The sequence below is a fragment of the Megascapheus bottae genome, chromosome 11 (genome assembly GCF_031878675.1).
Source record: "Megascapheus bottae isolate mThoBot1 chromosome 11, mThoBot2.hap1, whole genome shotgun sequence".
Classification (NCBI taxonomy): Eukaryota; Metazoa; Chordata; class Mammalia; order Rodentia; family Geomyidae; genus Megascapheus; species Megascapheus bottae.
In genome coordinates this window covers 41921942-41943755 of record NC_143519.1, presented here as the reverse complement: position 1 = coordinate 41943755, position 21814 = coordinate 41921942, and the positions used below count along the sequence as shown (strand labels likewise).

At 40.9% G+C, this 21814-nt stretch overlaps 2 protein-coding genes across 3 annotated transcripts in view; both read right to left on the bottom strand.

Moving 5' to 3' along the window:
• Cog3 (component of oligomeric golgi complex 3) overlaps nucleotides 1-21814 on the bottom strand; it is a 62128-nt gene that overhangs the window by 39843 nt on the left and 471 nt on the right. The window contains exons 1-5 of one of the 2 annotated variants that reach the window (XM_090342105.1): nucleotides 13589-13862; nucleotides 5883-6029; nucleotides 3107-3168; nucleotides 1765-1930; nucleotides 1183-1257 (exon numbers count right to left, since the gene is read on the bottom strand). In XM_090342105.1, the coding sequence (XP_090198231.1) occupies nucleotides 1183-1257; nucleotides 1765-1930; nucleotides 3107-3168; nucleotides 5883-6029; nucleotides 13589-13780 (642 nt within the window). In that variant the 5' untranslated portion in view covers nucleotides 13781-13862. Of the gene's footprint in view, nucleotides 1-1182; nucleotides 1258-1764; nucleotides 1931-3106; nucleotides 3169-5882; nucleotides 6030-13588; nucleotides 13863-21814 lie in introns of those variants that run through there. The other variant, XM_090342106.1, reaches the window with a different exon arrangement.
• Slc25a30 (solute carrier family 25 member 30) overlaps nucleotides 17305-21814 on the bottom strand; it is a 28115-nt gene continuing 23605 nt past the window's right edge. Inside the window, exon 10 of the mRNA XM_090342109.1 lies at nucleotides 17305-21531. Within this exon, the coding sequence (XP_090198235.1) occupies nucleotides 21490-21531 (42 nt within the window). The 3' untranslated portion in view covers nucleotides 17305-21489. The remainder of the gene's footprint in view (nucleotides 21532-21814) is intronic.

Below are 21814 nucleotides of genomic sequence, written 5' to 3'. Positions count from 1 at the left end.
TTTAAAAGTCATTAAAATTATCTTCAAGTAAGTCCATGTATAACAATAAAGAAAAATAAATAGGAAACAATACTAATTTAATTGAGTTTATACCTAAGAAACTTTAATAGAATCCTGTACAAGCTAGCAAATATTTTTATTATCAACTACACATATGATGAAATACATCAACTACTTATCCCTACTTTCTACAAGGTAACATTTATGATTATTCTACTTTTGACTACTTGTAGTGCTCATAGTTTGTTGAGCATTCCTACTCCTAGGAGTAGGAAAGAAGAGATTCCATTATAAAGCACCTGCCTAAAAGGAGGGTCTGGGTTCAATCCCAAGAACCACACACAAAAAAGTCAAATATTACTAGTCAATATTTATCTTTTTTTGTGTGTGTGGGTCATGGGGCTTCAACTCTGCCTGGGAGCTGTCCCTGTGCTCTTCAGGTCAAGGCTACCACCCTACCCTTTAGCCAAGCCCCACTCCCCATTTTCTAGAGGTTAATTGGAGTTTCAGGTCCTATTGTGCCTGGGGTTGGCTTTGAACCTGGATCCTCAGATCTCAGCCTCCTGAGTAGCTAGGATTACAGGTGTAAGCCAACTGCACCCGGCCTAGTCAATATTTATCTTGATATGCAAGTATACCAATGAATTCAGTTCCACTGCACTCCATGCTAACTGGATGCCAGTTTTATTACTGTATTTATTAAACTTTAATCGTTATTATAACATACTTTACCTATAATTACTATAATTTATGAGTCAGGAACATTTAGAAATATAATTTACATACCAGCCTATATTGGCTATTATTTGGAATTCAGGATACTTTATCAAGATTATATGTTTCTCCAAATTAAAATATGAGAATTTTTTAATGTCATAACTACTATTATAGCAACCATAATCACATAAAGATTTAAAATGGAGTATTTCTTTTCTTAATGTTTTCAGCTTACAGACGAGATGTTAGAAGGGACAATCAACAAAGATATTTTTTAAATAACACAATTTAAGAAATACTACTTAAATAATATTGAAAAATTGTACAACAGGTAATGTAGGTCCCTTGGTTACAAATACCTTATTAAGTTAAAATATCACTCAAGCCAATTTAAAATTAGAAGACTGTACTAAAAAGGGATAAAACAAAAATCACAAACTTTATAAAAATGTAAAAATCACTTACTGTGTTAATAGTTTCCAATTCATTAAAATAGGAAAGTTTTTGTTGAATGTTTTCAGCCAGATCAACAAGTTCCGACTTGCATTTTTTAAAAAAGAAAAATCAATTATTATAAGAACATATAAGAATTAACATTCTCATACCAAAATTATTTAATAGATTTGTTAGACATTTAGATTTTTAAAAGCACACAAAAATAACTATAGGAGCAATCCTGAGATATAGTAACGCGAATGCTCTCGCTCCAGATCATGAGTTTAGGTGTAACACTGATCAGCTGATCTGCTGCAGCCATCCTGAGTGCTTGAAAAATGTCAGTAACAGCCTGCAGTGCAATCAGTACATCATCCACCACACTATGAAACTGTACTGAGACTTAACATTACAGAAAAGCTTGTTTATGTGGGTCTATTATTAATGAAAGTAAGTTGGCCTTTTAGCAACATAAATGCTTAGCAGAGGTATCACGCATCGTAATGTTCAACATCTACTTGGCTAAATTAAGGAAATTACTAAAGTAGACTGAAAAATACAGTGTTCAACATAATCTTCCTTTTATACCCAGTGTGCCCTTTGCCCAGTTACCTGTTCTTTTAGGAGCTGTTCACAAGCCTCATGGAGAGTTCCTGTTTTATTGGACACAAAAAGATACTGCTCCTGCAGTGACTCCAGGTGCTGCAGGGCACTGTTCACTTCAGTCAGTATAGCATCGCACTGCTCCTGAAACCCAGACAAGCAATCCCTCATCTGTCTAGAAAACAGAACCAAAAGGGGATTGGCAATAATATTTTCCCCCAGTGTGACCATAGTTAATAAAACAACAAAGACTTGAACTACAGGAGGAAAGTATGAGCTACTTAACAAAAGCTGATTCTATTCAGAAATACAGCAAAGCCTCCCTTACAAAATTGTTTCCATACTATAAGCAATAAAAGGAAGTAATTTTAAAACCTTCACCTGGCTTTAATAAATCACTGGTTTGATTTTCAAAGAAAGGAACACACACACACACACACACACACACACACACACACACACAAACATTCCAAGGCAGCAAGTAAAGTCAATCCCACAGATCGTTGCCATTTTTGAAACATGATGTCATGTTGTAAAAAGAATTCTCGATTTGAGTTAGAAGATGAGAGAGCTCAAATTCCAGGTCTGCCTAAATCCAAACAATGAACTGCTCACTTACTATTTCCAGGCCTATGTGTACACATTTGTGAAATGGGAATTACTAATATCTTTCCTCACCCAGATGCTATGGAGATTAAATGAGATCATGTATCAAAGAGCCTAACACAGTGTCTACACAATAAAAGGCATCAATAAATGTTGAGATTGAATGTGGAACCTACAGTCCCAAGATCAGCTAGAAACTTTTTCCCATGTTATCAGGACACACAAAGGAGAGAGTTAAACCCAACCTAAATGCCATCTTTGTCTTTTTCAGATGCTTCCCTTTAGAAAGCCAACAAATACTTCTCAGGATGCCTGTGAAACACCTACCTGAACTCAGTTCTTTCAAAAGAAAAAAATGATATAACTTCTCATGGTAGTTATATAATAAAATCCTTTCTCTGGCTACTCTTAAAGAAAAATGTAGCTGTTAAGAACATCTTTGCGGGCCGGGAGTTTGGCCTAGTGGTTCAAGTGCTTGCCTGGCATGCATGAAGACCCGGGTTCAATTCCTCAGTACCACATACATAGAAAAAAGCCGGAAGTGGTGCTGAGGCTCAAATGGTAGAACTCTAGCCTTGAGAAAGTCCAAGGACAGTGCTCAAGCCCTGAGCTCAAGCCCAGGACTGGCAAAAAAAAAAAAAAAAAAAGAATGTCTTTGCAACTTTATTTATGTAAAGATACAGAGCAAGAAATGTTGAGATGACTAAAACTTAAGATAGCTAACAAGTATAAGAGCCACACATACCTATATTTAGTTCCTTCATCCTGATCCATCTGAGTTTGCAGCTTTGCAAACCATGAGAAAAACTGGAAGAAAAAAAAGAGTACTATATTGTTATCAACCAAATGAAAAACTGACATGAAAAGTGACTACATGCTGAATTATCAATCAAAAGAGTAGGTACTAACTAAGCTGTATTGTTTAAATTCACTCACCAATAATTAGGTTTAAACATATATAATACATACATAATACCTACATGCTAAGAAAAGGATATTAAGAAAACTGGTCATTTCCAGAAACAAATAAGGAACATCATTAAAGAAACAATATGTTAATAAATAAATAAATAAATGTTCTAGCCAGGCGTGGGTTGCTAGCTACTCCGGAGGCTGAGATCTGAGGATTGCGGTTCAAAGCCAGCCAGGGCACAAAAGTCCATGAGACTCTTATCTCTAACCACCAGAAAAGCAGAAGTGGCACTGTGGCTCAAATTGGTAGAGTGCTAGCCTTGAGCTGAAGAACTCAGGGACCGTGCATGGGTCCAGAATTCAAGCCCCCAGGTTAATGCTACTAACTAGTTTGCCACCAATACTAATAAAATAGGACTTGAGATAAGTATCAATTAGTATTATCTAGTAAGAAATATAAAAGTAGAAACTCAAAAATAACACTACAGACATTTAAGACACAGATATTAAGAAACTGAGGGGCACTCACAGTGAGAAAAGAAAGATGGAGGGTGAATGATTTTGAAATACATTGCAACTATGTATAAAGATAGCATAAGGAATCTCAATAACAGCTACTAGTCAACAGAGGGTTTGGGGAGAGGGAAAAGGCAGTATTAAGATTTGTACAATGTAATGTATATATACACATGTACATATATACATATATGTATACATATGTACATGTATATGTATACATACATATATATACACATCAGAAACCCAATAAAACCCCTTAGTATACATGCCACATCTTCATGATCCATTCATCTACTAAGGGGCATCTGGGTTGGTTCCATATTTAGCTATGGTGAATAATGTTGTGATGAACATGGTTGTGCTGGTAAGATACACAATGCAATTCTATGCTGCCATCAGAAAGAATGACATTGCCCCATTTGTAAGGAAATGGAAAGACTTGGAAAAAAATCATATTAAGTAAAGTAAGCTAGGGCTACCACCCTAGCCTTGAGCCAAGCCCCACTTTGTGTTTTCTAGAAATTAATTGGAGGTAAGAGTCTTAGATTCTTTTGTAAGATATGGAACCAACCCAGATGTCCCTCAGTTGATGAGTGGATCAACAAGATGTGGTATTTATACACAATAGAATTCTATGCTGCTGTCAGAAAGAATGACGTCGCCCCATTTGTAAGGAAATGGAAAGACTTAGAAAAAATCATATTAAGTGAAGTAAGCCAGACTCAAAGCAACATAGGCTCAATGGTTTCCTTCATTTGTCATAATCACTAGAAACCTTGGGCTCTCATAGCAGAGATTTACAATAGAACAGAATCTAGATACATAAGGCCATATAGTATGACGCTAAATGTAAGGACCCCCAGGATATAGAAACGAAAGCCATATAATAATTGTTGTCCTTAATGTACTATGTTATCTCTCATCTCTTTTGCTGTCCCTTGGTTATCTCATATTGTTACAATATTTCACCTTGTTATCTGAGATATTTTATGCTTAAGTGGTTATTTGAAATTGGATAGGGAACGGGGGAAATCAAGATAAGTGGGGAGAGGGGAGGAGGGAAATGGGGACCATGTCATGAGAAAGGGTATCAATGTTTGTGAAGTAATGCACCTTCTATCTGATGAATATAATGTAACCCTTCTATTAATTACAATAAAAAATATATGGAAAAAATGAATGAAATGCAAAGCAAAGAAAAAATCATATTAAGTGAAGTAAGCCAGACCCAAAGGAACATAGGCTCAATAGTTTCCCTCATTTGTCATAATTAGTATAAATCTTCTTGGACAGAAGTTAAGGCAAAACCTAGATACAAAAGGCCATATAGGATGAGGCTAAATGAAAGGACCTCCAGGATATAGAAACATTAGAGCCATATAATGTGTGATTGTTGTTCTTAATGTACTATGTTATTTCTCATCTCTTATGTTGTCCCTTGGTTATCTCATATTGTTACAGTATCTTACCTTGTAATCTGATTATGTTTAGTTGTTTATTTGAAATAGGATAGGGAAGGGGGGAAAACAAGATGAGGGGAGAAGGTGGAGGGAGGGAAATGGGGACAAAAACACGAGAAAGAGTAGCAATGTTTGTGAAGTAATGCACCTTCTATTGGGCGAATATAATGTAGTCCTTCTATTAATTACAATTTAAAAAAATAAATTTTTTAAGTCTTAGGTTCTTGTGCTGAGCTGGCTTTGAACCTTGATCCTCAGATCTCAGCCTCCTGAGTAGCTAGGATTACAGGCGTAAGTCATGGCACCAGGCAAGAAACTTTTTTTAAGCCTGTCCTGAAACATATAAACATTTTCAGGAAAAATGGTACATTCACCCAGGCACCAGGGGCTCATGCCTATAATCCTAAGGAAGCTGAGATTTGAGATTCATGGTGAAGCCAGCCCAGGCAAAAAAGTTCATGAGACTCTTATTTCCAGTAAACTATTCAGAAAAAGTTTGAAGTGGCACCGTGGCTCAGGTGGTAGAGCACTAGCCTTGAGCACAGAGAGGCACAGAACAGTGACCAGGCTCAAGCCCTAGGACAAGCAAAAAAAGGTAAATAAACAAATAAAACAGGTACATTCATTTACCTGCTGTGCAGTCTCAATTCTTTCATCTGCCATTTCTAAGGAAGTGAAGCCCTTCAAGAGAATGTCTTCTGTAGACTCAGGCACTACTGAAGCCGGCTCAGTGGACAGCGACTGGGATGTTAAACTGCACAAGTCATCCATTGGAAGCTTAAAGAAAGATATTTAAGAAATTTCAAATTTCTCTGAATTTAACTCAAGATGATTAGCATCTCAGTTGTTCTTAAAGATAAAAGAGATTAATTAACGCTATTAGTATTAACACATTAAATGAGGTCCTCTCTATATTAAATGCTACTCTCAAAGTATAAACATAGCCAGGTGCTGATAGCTCAGGCCTATAATCTAGCTCTTCAGCTTAAGGCTGGTGCTTCACCACTTGATCACAGCACCACTTCCAGTTTTCTGGTGGTTAACTGGAGATAAGAGTCTCCTAGACTTTCGCTCCTGGGCTGGCTTTGAACCACGATCCTGAGATCTCTGCACCCTGAACAGCTAGGATTACAGGCATGAGCCACCAGCGCTAAGCTTCAACCACACATTTTCTTACTTGAATCTCTTAACTACCAGCAAAAGAAATATCTGAGCTGTTAAAAGTAGGTTGGTAGAGTGCTTGCCTAGCATGCACAAAGACCTGGCTTCAATTACTTGGTACCACATACATAGAAAAAGCTGGAAATGGCACTGCAGCTCAAGTGGTAGAGCTCTTGCCTTAAGAAAGCCCAAGGACAGTGCTCAGGCCCTGAGTTCAAGCCCTGGGACTGGCAAAAAAAAAAAAAAGTAGCTTGCTCTCCCAAGATTTAACACAAAAACCTGACAAACCACACCCAAATATTAGCCAAACAAAAACTACCTTCACCTATCATTTCCATCCCCTGACACGCCCTCCTACACTCTCACAGCAGAGTTTGAAATTACACCAGAATGGAAAGAATTTCAGAGCTACCTATCAATTTCAGAAGAGCCCCAAGGACAAGAGCTCACTTTTACAAGTTCAGAAGCTGAACACAGTGACTCACACCTGTAATCTTAGCTACCTACATGGTGGAAATCAGAAAGATTATCATTCAAGGCCAGCTTGGGAAAAGGTTGGTGATCCCCCTCAACCACCTCCACGCTCCCACCCCACTGCCATCCCAACCATGTGTATCATTCCAGCTACACAAGAAGCATGAAGAAGAGTTATCATAGGATTTTTTTTTTTTTTGGTGGGTCGTGGGGTTTGAACTCTGGCCTGGGTGCTATCCCTAAGCTATTCAGCTCAAGTCTACCACCCTACCCCTTGACCCACAGTGCCACTTCTGGTTTTCCATTGGTTAACTGGAGATAATAGTCTCACAGACTTCAAGTGCCCAGGCTGGCTTTAAATCTCAATCCTCAGATCTCAGGCTCCTGAGTAGCTAGAATTACAGGTGTGAGCCACCATGCCCAGCTATAATGGGATTTGAAAACACTATGACTGTGACATCTGTTACTCCTTTGGTCATCAGGCTTGATTCACTGGCTAGGAGGGTATCCCCACCCCCCACCTTCTTCCCTCACCCTTCCATGTGCATCAATCCCGAAGCTGTGCACTCACTCTAAGAGGACAAACATCCTATCAAAAAGGACTGCTTTTCAGTCATAAGTACACGAGCATCTATGCTTCTCTAAAAGAACCTCCAAACAAGTACTCAAGAGGATCATGGTCAGGATGGCCCAGAGATCAGGTATTAACTTACCTGAGTAAGTCCTGAATACAAGCTGCTTTTAGACCTGATAGAAAGGACAAAGCTGGGGAAAATAAAACTGGATTCTCCTTTAGGTTCAATTCCAATTTTGTCTTCAAGGTTAATCAATATAAGACATAATCCAAAACCTTAAGAAATTGCCTCTTGGGACCAGGAGTTTGGCCTAGTGGTTAAAGTGCTTGCCTAGCATGCACAAAGACCCGGCTTCGATTCCTCGGTACCACATACATAGAAAAAAGCCGGAAGTGGTGCTGAGGCTCAAGTGGTAGAGCTCTAGCCTTGAGAAAAGTCCAAGGACAGTGCTCAGGCCCTGAGCTCAAGCCCAGGACCGGGAAGAAAAAAAAAAAAGAAATTGCCTCTTGTTTTTCTAAATACAGATGTTTCATCTGAAAGAAATATTTTCTCTTCAAAGATCAAAATCGCATCATAATGAATGTAGAAACATGACCCTTTGATGGGGAATTTGTTAAGAAGGGTTCAAATGAGGCTATATCTAAGACATAGTGAAGTACACTAGAGGAAGACTGACTTGTAAACTGGAGTGTGAAAAGTGGAAAAATTACTTAATGCTTCTAATCCTCAATACCTTCCTTTACCTGATACAGAAACAGTACGTGTATCATAAATTCCTGTGAAGAGCAAGGCAGAAGAAACAGGTGTGAGAAAACTGGCTTCTTGGAATTACTAGAAAGCTGTAGACAAATGTGATCAGGGAGGTCCCTGATATTTTCTCTCCACTCCAGGATGTAGGTAAATATGTCTTATTAGGGCAGCTCTTATTTGTATAAACTATTCCTGAATGGTAATATAATCCCTGAGTATAAAAAGACTGTGCCCAAGCACGAATTAAGTTTCTCAAATGCAGTGAGAATCTATGTTGAGTATAAAGTGTCAAAGCAACTGTAGGCTGCCACTGAGGGTTCTAGAGAACAGAGGGAGCTGTATGACACTAAACAGGATCTACTCTTGCTTTGTGGAATCACTCCAATAAACTACAAAGAGCTGTCTTTGTGAGGAAGGACTATTACCCACCAGAGACAATGCAGCATGTAAAGCACTAAGCCTAAAACCCACTGAATAGTAATCAATCACTCAATACATTTAAGCTACTGTTGTTAGTAATGGTTTTATTATTCCTATTTTCAGCAATTTTACATTTATATTATACATTTATAAATCTAAATGTACACTGTTTACTGGGAAAAGACTAGTCACTAAGTTACCTTTACAATGTTGTACTAATAATAAAATTTTGCCAAGTGCTGGTGGCTCATGCCTGTAATCCTAACTACTCAGGAGGCTGAGATCTGAGGATTGCTGTCCAAAACCAGTTGGCATGAAAGTCTGTGAGACTCTTATTTCCAATTAACCACCGGAAGTGGAGCTGTGGCTCCAAGTGGTTGAGCCCTAGCCTTGAGCTGAAGAGCTCAGGGACAGCACCCAGGCCTGAGTTCAAGCCCCACGACTGAGCAAAAATAACATTAAAAAACTTGAAAAAGAAGCTATCGGGGATAGAAGAAGGGAAATGGGAACAAAAACAGGAGAAGGAGTTTCAGTGTGTGACAAGTAATGCACCTACTACCTGGCAAATGTAACTGTAACCCCTCTTTACATTATCACAACAATAAAAAATAAAATAATTTTTTTAAAAGCACTATAGGAAGTGGATGAATCTAGAGTGAACCATGTTGAGTGAGACAAGTCAAGACCAAAGGAACAAAAGGTGCATGGTAGCCTTAATATGTGGCTATTAGAGCCAAACAGTATAAGAGCGATGACTCAATATTTAAATACCCAATGCTATGAACATGGTATTGGAAATATAAAAATAACTACATAGACATAAAAACCTATGACTCTATAGACAATGTTTTATTTCATAAATTAATATATATCTATGATATATAAACCCTTAGCCTAATTTTGATTATGTTCTAAAAACTAAATGCCAGTGATTATATAGAGAGATTCTTTTCTTGAACACTTGCTTGTTAAACATGTTATTTGAAATATGATGTAAAAATCAATGTTAAGGGCCAGGAGTTTGGCCTAGTGGTAGAGTGCTTGCCTAGCATGCACAAAGACCCGGCTTCGATTCCTCGGTACCACATACATAGAAAAAAGCTGGAAGTGGTGCTGAAGCTCAAGTGGTAGAGCTCTAGCCTTGACAAAGTCCAAGGAAGGACAGTGCTCAGCCCCTGAGCTCAAGCCCAGGACTGGCAAAAAAAAAAAAATGTTAATAATAAAAAAAGAAGCACTAAAGACATATTTTATTATATAGAATAATATATCTTTATGACACACAAATTCACAGCCTAATTTTAATTATATTCTAAAATCTAAGTGCCAGTGATTGTATATAGATTCCCTTCTTGAATACTTGTTTGTTAAATACATCATTTGAATTATGGTGTAAAAATCAATGTTAATAAAAAGCAGAAGTGGTGTTGTGTCTTATGTAATAGAGTGCTAGCTTTGAGCACAGACTCAGGGACAGTGCCCCGGCTCTCAGTTCAAGGCTCCAGGATCAGCAAAAAAAAGAAAAATAAATGAAGAATATATGATTTACAAAAAAATAAAAAATAAAGCTCATGTGAGGAAGAGAAAAAAAATAATTGTAAAAATGGAGAGAAGTTAAAGACTATAAGTATATTTAATTGGTTCTCAATGTTTTAGATATGACTTATTTTGTGAAATTATTTACAATTATTTCTAATAAAATGCCTTAATTATCAAAAAAAAGAATATATGATTTACTTTAAAAAGAGGAAGAAGGGGCTGGGAGTTTAGCCTAGTGGTAGAGTGCTTGCCTAGAATGCACAAGGACTCAGGTTCAATTCCTCAGCACCACATACACAGAAAAAAGCCAGAAATGGTGCTGTGGCTCAAGTGGTTCAAGTGGTAGAGCTCTAGCCTTGAGAAAGCCATGAATAGTGTTCAGACCCTGACTTCAAGGGCCAAGACTGACTGACATACATACATACATACATACATACATAAATATTTTAAAAAGGAAGAAGCAGCAGCAGTTATTATAGAAGCAAAATGATACTTTAACAAAACAAGTTGCTTGTTCACACCATAAGAAAAATTGGCCCCATTTAAGAAAACAACTTGAAAGCTGCTTTGGGGGACCCCATGAATAAACTAAAAGCAGGATAAAATCTGAGCACCCAGTCCTCAATGCTGCATTTTTTTTTTTTTTGGCCAGTCCTGGGGCTTGAACTCAGGGCCTGAACACTGTCCCTGGGCTTTCTTAAGGCCAGAGCTCTACCATTTGAGCCACAGCAGCACTTCCAGCTTTTTCTATGTATGTGGTACCGAGGAATCAAACCCCGGTCTTCATGCATGCTAGGCAAGCACTCTACCACTAGGCCAAACTCCCGGCACCCCAAGGTTGTATTTCTGTTCTTTGATTTAAGCCATTCTCGCCTGTAATCTCTTTGTAATAACCTCCAGAAGAACAGGATTTACCACAGATTGAAGAAACTTATAACAAGCAAGGCCATCTTCTTATCACCTGTGGCAAATGGTGAAGCTGCCCCCAGAGAGAACAGCCAAAAGCTGGAAGTAGACCACCTGCCAGGTAGCAGAGACTGACTTGTTTCTGTCAACTTCTTCTGAATGCCCCCCCCTCAAGCAATCCTGAGACACTGGGCTGTGGGACCACCTGATGCCACTTCATCTGATGCCACCTCTGACTACCTCTAAACATACCTGCGACTTGGCTTGGGACTGCTTTTAGTAATACATACCTTCCCATCCTCTACCGCTAATTCTCCCTATTTAACACAAATGTCAGCACCCCTGGACAGCTGAAGATGGCTAACGATGATCTGAGTGCTGTCCTCCTTGGCTGCCATGTAATAAATCTCCTTCTTGTGCTTTTCACCTTGCATAAGTGGTCTAAAAACCTAGTTTCATTTTTATGGTACAGATGCCCCACTATCTTGTCTCAAAAAAAGCTAGAATAAAGTGACAATTCAAGAAGTGTGGTGGGGTCACAAACTTGCCTTGTTCTGGCTGCTCATTCAGTTCTGAAAAAGAGGTGACTCAGGACATACCTCCAGCTCACGCTCACTCTCACTGTCCTGACTTCCAGTGGCACAACCAGTTACTAACAGATAGGCAAGGCACAGACCTTGCTAGGTAGTGCTAGAGAGCTATTGTAGAGCTTATGCAAAGGGAGACACTAACACACTAAATAATAATTACAAGAAACCATCGGCAGGTCGGTAGGTCCAGGCAAAACCAAAACTACCTTCCTCTCCCAAGCTCTACTTTTTGCAGAACCAGAAACCCTCACTGAAGACGTGAACTTGATGAAGCATTCTCCATCGATGACCTTGCAATGCTTTTTCTTCCAGCTAGAATGTCTTTAGTCCTTTTGAGGCTGGCTTCTTGCCTCCCATCATCAGTTTTCACACTACACCATCAATTTTCACTCTACACTTAGGTAGAAAGGCTTCTCCATCTCTTTTAGGTCTTCGCTAAAAAGGCACACCTCCCCTCTAACTTTGTTCTTATTTCATGGATCTCTACATGTACCCTTGTTCTTTTCAGAACATTCTCATAATCCTCATAATAATATCCTTCCATGAAGCTAGAATTTCATTTTTCCTCTATAACTCCTAGCTAAGAGTGAGCATGGATATGTTCAATACATGCATGCAGCTAATGACAGGTATGATTAGATAATTAAGGAAGAATGGGGTGAAAACAAAATTCCATTTACTTCACTCCCCAATTGATCCCATGCTCAAAGAGAATAAAACTTAAATAACCCAATGCAATAAATACAAATGTTCTTGTAGAGTAAGTCCCTTTCCCGGTGTGCTACAAACCCCATGATATCCTACTACAGCAATAAACCAAACCAGTTATCAAAAGACAGAAATGTAGCGCAAGGGTGAGGTATTTACTTGCCTAACATGCATAGGGTCTTGGGTTCCACCTTTGCACCACAAGTAAAGCAAAACAAAAACCTTCTATTTCCAGAACCTAAAAGACCTGAAGAAGATTTAGAAATGTTCACTTCCTCATTTATCTACTTACGACCCACTTCCCGCTCAATATCCTAGAGGTAAACAGACACACTCAAGGAAGAATATTTACTTTTATGGCAGTGCATACAACCATAAAGGTGAAGGCATACAACAGTAAAAGTGAGAGAACTTTCCAAAGAGAACTTTCTGAAGTTCGAGGGCTGACAGAGGTGAAGACTACACTCTAATCTGCATTTGGACATAAATTCTAGATCGTATATAAAGAATGCCTCCAATATCAAAACCACCCTTGCTTGTAAAATAATGCGACAAAGGTTATCCAACATAAAACATACTTTTTGCTATCTTAACTGGTTGAACTGAACCACATGTGCAAGAAAGATGCATAACACCCCAGCAGCGACAGGATGAAGAGGACATCAAAATATTATTTAATAACGTCCTGATTTCACTTGCAAAGAAAACTTAACTTTTAACTACTTTGGCTAGGAGGTTAAAAAAAAAAATACCTCCCATGAGTTTACACTTGAATCCACTCAGGACCGAGCTCTGTGGTCCCTTCCCCACCAAGTCCTCTCCGGGGCAAGGGAGCTACATCACCAAAGTGGCCAGTGGGCACCAACCGGACAGCGTCCAGCTGCCAAGACCCTCGGCCTCCGTGGCCCTGGCGGGAGATGGGGTGGGAGCAGCAGACGTGGGGGAGACCCGGAGCAAGATGCCCGCGGCAAAGCTCGGGGCCAACCGTGCCACGCCGCTCGGAGCAGCCCTCAGCGCGCAAAACGGGGTCACGGTGCTCCCGGGGCCAGGTTGACAGGGTGTGGGGGGGACTCGAGGCCCCGCGGCCCGAGCGCCCGCCACCCCTCCCGCCCCGGCCACGGTGGCCGGGGAGGAGTGGACGGAGACCGGGCACGGAGGGTGGCGACCTCGCCCCCGGGGCCTCTCGTGCCCCGGTCCGCTCCGGCTAGCACCTCACCTGAGCCGGCACTGGCGGGTTTTCCGCCGCCGCCTTCAGCTCCAGCACCGAGTCCGTCTGCCGGTCGGTCAGCGGCGCCGTGCTGTCGGGTCTCCGATCCCACAGAGCCAGCTTTTCCCGAGCGTCCCGCTCGGCCGCAGCCTCTGGCGGCGGGAGTAGCGCCGCCTCCGCCATCGCGCCCGCCCCCGCCATCGCCCCGCGTCCCCGCGGCAGCTGCAGCACAGAGCGGAGGCGACCCGGACCCGGAGACCCAGGCCACTTCCGGGAGACCCGAGGCTTCCAAGCACCGCGGCAGCTGCGGGGCGGGGCGCGCCGGAGGGCTCTGACCCCGGAAACGCTCCTGCGGCGTGGGGGCGGGACCTACACCAGAACAGACGTGGCTCTTTACCCGGCACAAATATTTCCGGTTGAGATTCAGAAGGTGGTAAAGGAGACTGGTTCAGACGGAAATAGAAATGCCCCGACCGGAAGTCTCCGCCTCAACAACAATAACTTTATTGTTACGTGTTGTTCGGGTTATTGACAGCTTGCAGGAAGTCCTTCAGCCGGCAGGAGGCTTTGCTGCTCAGAGGGTTCTACTCACAGAGGGTGAGTTTCATGTAGACAGTCTTTCTCCCGCGCCCACTTAGATCGAATGTATGAGCATAACATCTCCAAAATCCAAGAATATTCTGTCACAAAAATAGTTTGTGGAAACACTCAAAACATTTTTTCCAGACTTATTAGATATATTAATAGTAGCTGTCAGCAATCTAAAAATCCCAACGTTTTAGAATTGGGTATATAAATTGTAGTTGGCTGCACAAACACAGTGAATCCAAGAATTCTGTCTTAACCACCATTTATTATAACTTTTCATGATTTTGTGAGACAAGAATCTCCATTGGTTGAGGCCTGTCTTCTCTTCTCTCACAGTGTGATGACATGGTTGGCATAACTCAAATGGATAGCTACAGGTTGGATACCTGGGGACTGGTCAATGCAACATCTTCACAGGGTCTCTGCGCCTCTAGTTCCTCCTGCTCTTCCTAGCATGTGTCCAGTGACAAGTCACTGGGAGCCAGATGCAAGAGTAGGGAATTAGATCCACCTCTCCATGGGAAAAGCAGCAAAAAAAAAAAAAGTCACCGCATGTTTAATCTGTCACAGATCCCATACAATTATTAAAAGGAAAGGAAATTTGCTAGGAACAGTGATTCATGCCTGTAAATCCTAGCTGTACCAGAGGCAGAAATAAGGAGGACTATGGGTTGATACCTCTCAAGACAAAATGTTTATGAGGGCCCTTCACAACCAAGATGTGTGAGCTAAACAGATAATGTGATGAAATATACACAGTTCATTCCCACCCAGGCATAAATGTAAACTTATTAATAAAAACAAAACAAAACACGTATTCGGGCCCGGATTTTGGCCTAGTGGTAGAGTGCTTTGCCTAGCCTGCACAAACACTGGGGTTCAATTCTTCAGTACCACATACATAGAAAAAGCCAGAAGTGGTGCTGTGGCTCAAAGGGTAGAGCTGTAGCCTTGAGAAAGCCCAAGGACAATGCTCAGGTCCTGAGTTCAAGCCCCAAGCCTGGCAAAAAAAAAAAAAGCATTCATTAAGTATCTTAAGCCAGGCATGGTGGCTCATGTTTGTAATCCTAGCTACTCAGGAGTCTGAGACCCAAGAATTGCAGTTCAATTCAAAGACAGCCTGGATAGAAAAGTTCATGAGATTCTTGTCTCCAATTAACCATCAAAAAGTCCAAAGTGGGGCCGGGAGTTTGGCCTAGTGGTAGAGTGCTTGCTTAGCATGCATAAAGACCCAGAAATGGTGCTTGCTTAGCATGCATAAAGACACTAGAAATGGTGCTGAGGCTCAAGTGGTAAAGCTCTAGCCTTGAGAAAAATCCAAGGATGATCCTCAGGCCCTGAGCTCAAGCCCAGGACTGGAAAAAAAAAAAAAAGGAAAAAGAAAAAAAAAGCCCAAAGTGGAACTGTGGACCAAGAATTAGAGCACTAGCTAAAGAAGAAGGAAAAAAAACAAGGGCAACACCTAGGCCCTCAAGCCCCAGGACTGGCACAAAAAAAGAGCAAAACAACTAAAGAAAAATTGGCAAGAGGCATTGCTCAAATAGTAGAGCACCTGCTTAACAACTCAAGGTCCTACATTCAAATCCCAATACAGACAAAAATAAAAAAGAGTTCATTGCCCAGCAATGAAGCATTGTGTGGACAAGAAAGCAGAAAGACAAGCAGAAGAGAGCACAGGAAGCATTTGCTTTAAGCTATCTTAAAAAATAATAATTCTTGGGCAGGGGGTGTAGCCTAGTGGCAGGATAATCCTAAACTATTGAAGTTACATTAGTGATTCAAAATATGCATTCATGTAGTAGGTGTGGGTGTGAATGTGCATGCGGATGCACACGCACCAGTACTGAGGCTTGAACTTAGAGCCTGAGCACTGTCCCTGAGCTTTTTTTACTCAAGACTAATTCTCTATCACTTGTGCCACAGTCTCACTTCTAGCTTTTTGCTGGTTAATTGGAGAGTCTCACAGACTTTCCTGCCAGAGCAGCTTCAGATCTCAGCCTCCTGAGTAGCTAGCATTACAGGCATAAGCCACTGATGCCCAGTTGCACTAATTGTAGTTTTTTAAGAGTACATTGGAGAATGATGGAAGAGGTGATACTGATCAAGAAGCATTGCATTCATAACCTGATTTATTGAATCAAACCCCTCTGTACAATTCAAGTTAAAGATGAAAAAAAAAGAATAGATTGAAATGAACACACACTTTTAAAACTTTCTGACAGGCTCTAATTGAGAAGACTACACTATATCCTACTTTTGTTCCTGTAGAGGCACCAATGGTAACTTCTCTATTATCTGCTCCAGATGCCCGAACTGCCACATTCCAGTCATGCCTTTGCTTCTTTAGTTTCCTCGCCTAGTAATGTCTTAAATTGAGTCCTTGGAAAGAGGAAAATGTCTTGGGAATGAGTGTGCAGGCATGTTCCAGGTCAGGAAGGGGGAGAAAAGGAAGGAGAAGGAGCCAGGGATCCATCCTGACAATGAAGAAATCAGAGAGACTCACCTCTCTCAGCTCTGCAAGAACAGCCTGCTATCATTTCCAGAATGCCTCTTGTGGGGCCCAGCTACTTCACAGCTGTCCCTGCATGGCCAACCAAGGATCCCAGCCCTGCCTCCAGCATTGCCCTCCGTGGGAAGGAGGACTGAAAGGACGTGACAATTTACAGTACTTCTATCCCATTGCATTCGTGTTGTGAATGTGCTGCCTTGCCAACCCACTTCAGAGTCAAGTTCATTGGCCTCCACTGAACAGCAGGGTATTTCATATGACAGAGTGGCAGTTCTACGGGTACTTGGCCATGAGGAAGATGATCCCACCAAGTTGTTCATGCTGACTAAAAGATTGTCATCGCTCCCACACATATTGTGTCCACCCAGCCTTCTGGACTCTCTGGGGTTTGCCTTTGTCTAAATGTCCCTATTTATCTGGGGGGGGAGGGTGTAGGAGGAAAGAGAGAGGGATGAGGAGGGAGAAGAGGAGAGAAATAAGTCTAAGAGAACAGTGTCCAGGTTAAAGGTATGGCTCAATTTGCAGAGCACTAGCAATGAGTAAAAGTATCAGGGCCAAATTCAAGTTCCCATCTTGGACCAAAGAAAAGAAATAGCCACAGTCGTTGCATTTTTATATATTACTCCATTTTATTAAATATAGGAAATGAGGTTTACACTACATCTTTCTACAATGCTTAAATAGAACATGAAGTATAAAGGCCATAGTATAAAGGTATAGTCTACATAACATGACTAGCACATGGTTAAAGATGAATAGGAGCCACTCTTTAGTATTATAGATCAGAAATGCTTACAATCATAAGTTCACAAATCCATAAAGAAACCAAGAAGCAAAACAGTTCCTTCCACTTAGTCATAAAGTTACAACAAAACAAACTACTGGACATTGGTGACTCATACCTGTAATCCTAGCTACTCAGATGGCTGAGATCAGAAAATCATGTTTCAAAGTCAGTCCAAGGAAAAAAAATGTCTATGAGACTCTTAATCTCCAATCAACCAGCAAAATACCTCAAGTGAAGCAGTAACTCAAGTAGTAGAGCACTAGCCTTGAGTGATATAGCTTAAGAGAATGGTGTCCAGGCCCTGAGTTCAAGTCCCAGTATCAGCACATACACATACACAAAACAAAAACAAAATTTATAAATCCTTTTGCCATATTTGAGCACTATCCAAAGGAAGAGAGGGCTGTATCAACACCCAGAAAACAAGAGGATCGAGTATCCCAATACCTTATGTTGTTTCTTGATTAAAAATTCCAACCACTGAATTAACTCCAGGAAACAGAAAAGGCAAGTTGAGATCCAGTTCTATAAGGCACTTAATAAATCTATACCATATTTTTGTCTTAAAATGTACCAAAGTTTTACAGTGAAGTTTGAGTTTTTTGTCCATAATTTGAATAAACTGACAGTCATGTCTTGATGCTTGCACCCTTCATAACCATCTTTAAGATGTGTTTCTATTTCAGAAATTACAAACATACTTTATAAAAACATTTTTCAAGCTGGGTGCCGGTGGCTCATGCCTGTAATCCTAGCTACTCAGGAGGCTGAGATCTGAGGACTGAGGTTCAAAGCCAGCCCTGGCTCAAAAAAAGATTGTGAGACTCTTATCTCCAATTAACCACCAGAAAACTGGAAGTGGTGCTGTGGCTCAGTGGTAGAGCACTAGCCTTAAACTGAGAAGTCCAGGGACAGTGCCCAGGCCCAGAATTCAAGCCCCATTACTGATATACATGTACCTATGTACATATGTATGTATATACATGTGTGTGTGTGTGTGTGTGTATTTCAACATTGTAGAATAGTAGTACAAAAGAAGCAATCCTTTTAATTTGAAGAAATCAAAAATGAAAGATTCGCAACAGAAAGCCTATTGCTTTATGGAATGTTCTGATAAGAAAAAAAATCTTGGCTGGAAGTGTGGCCTAGTGGTAGAGTGCTTGTCTAGCATGCGCCAAGTCCTGGGTTCCATTCCTCAATCAAAAAAAAAAAAACAAACAAAAATCTTTTAACATGTAATTCAGTACCAGAAACAAGGCTGGCATGAGCTCTACTGCCATTTAGTACAGACTTTTATCTGTCAAAAACAATATTTATAAGCCACCAATGATCCTTTTTTCTGTCTTTTTAATATTTTTTTGGTTTTGGTTGGGTTTTTTTGTTTTTTTTGTTTTGTTTTTTGTTTTTTTGCCAGTCCTGGGTTTGAACTTAGGGCCTGGGCACTGTCCTTAAGCACTTTTGTTCAAAGCTAGTGTTTTATCACTTGAACCACAGCACCACTTCTGGCTTTTTCTGTGTATGCGGTACTGAGGATTCAGACCCAGGGCTTCATGCATGCTAAGCAAGCACTCTACCACTAGGCCACATGCCCAGGCCCTTTTTTATAAAATATATCTGTGTATGTTTTTGCCAGTCCTGGGGCTTGAGCTCAGGGCCTGGGCACTGTCCTTGAGCTTTGACCAGGCTAGAGCTCTACTATTTGAGCCACAGGAACACTGCTAGCTTTTTCTGTGTATGTGGTACCAAGGAATCAAACCCAGGGCTTCCTGCATGCTAGGCATGCACTCTACCACTAGGCTACAGTCTTGGCCCCTTTAATAATTTTTGTCTTGGTCTCTTCAAGACTGTCTTATATTCAGAAGTAAATTCTGCTTCACAGTCCTTTTCAAATGAAACATTATTGAAGAAAAAGCGAAAATGACTGGAAGAAAAACTGCATGACCCTAAGAAAATCTTGTATTCCTTCTGTCTCAAAGAGGAAGAAGCAGGGACTAAAGTGAAAATTTGCATGGCGTATAATGTGGAAGTAGCCTGCATTAGAACAGTGTATGGTTCTCAAAGGCAGGCCTGAGTAGTGCTTGCCTGAAATGCATAAAGCACTGGATTCCATTCCAGCACCAGGAATAACCAAAGAGTAGGCTAGAAGACATCAAGTATATCTAGTCCTATTCCAGCTTTCTAAGGTAGGATGTTCTTGGGGTTCTAAAAGTTATCTTTCATTTTGAAAATCTGGGGAAAACAAAATGACAAGCAAGAAAAATGATTTGATATATCATTAGAAGCAGGATGAAAGCAGGTACCTATGATCAGAAACTAGATAAAGAAGATATTATGGGGCCAGGAGTTTGGCCTAGTGGTAGAGTACTTGCCTACCATGCACAAAGACCTGGATTCGATTCCTTGGTACCACATACATAGAGAAAGCTGGAAATGGTGCTGTGGCTCAGGTGGTAGAGAGCTAGCCTTCAGGGAAAAAAAAGCCCAAGGATAGTGCTCAGGCCCTAGGACTGGCAAAAAAAAAAAAAAAAGATACTGTTTGGGTCTGGGGTTATAGCTTCAGTGGTGGAAAAGAGCTTTCCTTGTCCGAGGCCCTGGTTTCAGTCCCCAGCATGGAAGAAAGAAAAGGAAGAAAGGAGGGAAGGAAGAAAGAAAGAAAGGGAGGGAGGGAGGGAAGAGGAAGGGACGAAAGACAGAATGAGAGAAGGAAGGGTGTGAAATTGTTTTTTAAATTCTTTGGTATAACTGATATACACTGAAAAGAATGACAGGAAGATAAAGCAGGGGATGGGTACCAGCTGGAGGGGGAGAGTGACTGAGGATGAACATAGTAGACTATGATGCCTACATGAAAACAAAACAGTGAAACCAATTGAAATTGTTTTTAAGAAGGGGCTAAAAAGCCATAGACAGTGTGAGGTTGACAGAGTCCACTAGAAGCATCTATACAAGTATCACAAGGAAATTCCCCCCATACAAATAATATATGCTAATACATTATTTTTTAAAGAAAAGAAAAAGTGGTATGGCATTGATGGCTCATAGCTGCAATCTAAGCTACTGAGGAGGCTGAGATGTGTGGCTCATAGTTCAAAGCCAGCCCAGACAAGGAAATCCATGAAGCTCTTATCTCCAATTAATCACTAAAAAGTTGGAGGTAGAGCTGTACCTCAAGCAGTAGAGCACCAGTCTTGAGCAAAAAGCTCAAGCCCATGAGCTGAGGCCAATGCTAGCCCAAAAAGAATTTTTAAAAGAACCACACAGCGGATTCCTAAAATTACCTAAGACAGAAGTCAAACAGCTTGAAACATCTTACACCAACATACACCAAAACAACATACACTAGGTAACTTTCAAAGCCAGCACATCACACCACCCTGAATCAAGGTGTTAACATATTTTAACAATTCCTCACAAAGGTCAAATCTTCAAAGGCTTAAAATCACTTATTATAAGTGAGAGATCATGTAAAAGTCAGAAATTTAAAAGCAGTGCAATACTCTGAGGATCTACTTCCAGCACTGTCTGTACCTCGGGTTAAAAAGTCCAGGTCTCCAGGGCCTGAAATATCTTCAGTTGACAAGCAGCAAGAACTCCCAGCAGTTCAGAAACAGTAACATCGTCTCACAGGCTGCATCACATAGTTTCTAGTGCTTTTTCAGAACAGTCTGACGAAAGTACAGCTCCTGTGTGGCAGGGGAGGGGGTTCCTTTCTTCTTCCTCATCTTTTATTTATTTTTTTTGGTGAGTTTTCTTTAACAAGAAATACATATTTCTGTGTATGATCTTGGATGCCAAAGGGCACTTCAGTGGTAAAGCCTGGTGTTTGGAGGTAACCACTCAGGCCATGAGCAGTGGTGAAGAGCATCCGATGTCGACACACAGCGATCTGAACGAACCCAGTCTTCACCTGTGGCTCCCATCTCAGACCTGTGATGAGCTAAGCAAGAAGCAGAGTGGAATACAAAAAGCTCAACAACTGCCAGTTTGCGCTTTCAGATGGTTGTCACGGGTGGCCTTGAACTTGGGTCACAAGTCCAGTTTCTTCAGCTGCTCATAGGTCACAAAGAACTGGGGTAATGGTTTAAGGCTGCCAAACGAATCCTACATTAAATGTGATCTCCTCAAGTCAGCTATCAATTTGCACACCTACAATTTGCAGACCCATGCCCCAGACATAATCAAACTTAGGAGCCACACCCTAAACTACCTCAAGTTACCACCCCATAAATGTGTCCAAGGTCAATTTGGAAAAGAAAGACCACAACTGATCTGGTTGGTTTTTGTGACACTGCTGAGGCACAAAGACTTTCTTGAGCAGCGAGCCCTAGACAGCTTCCTTGGTAAGCCTTGC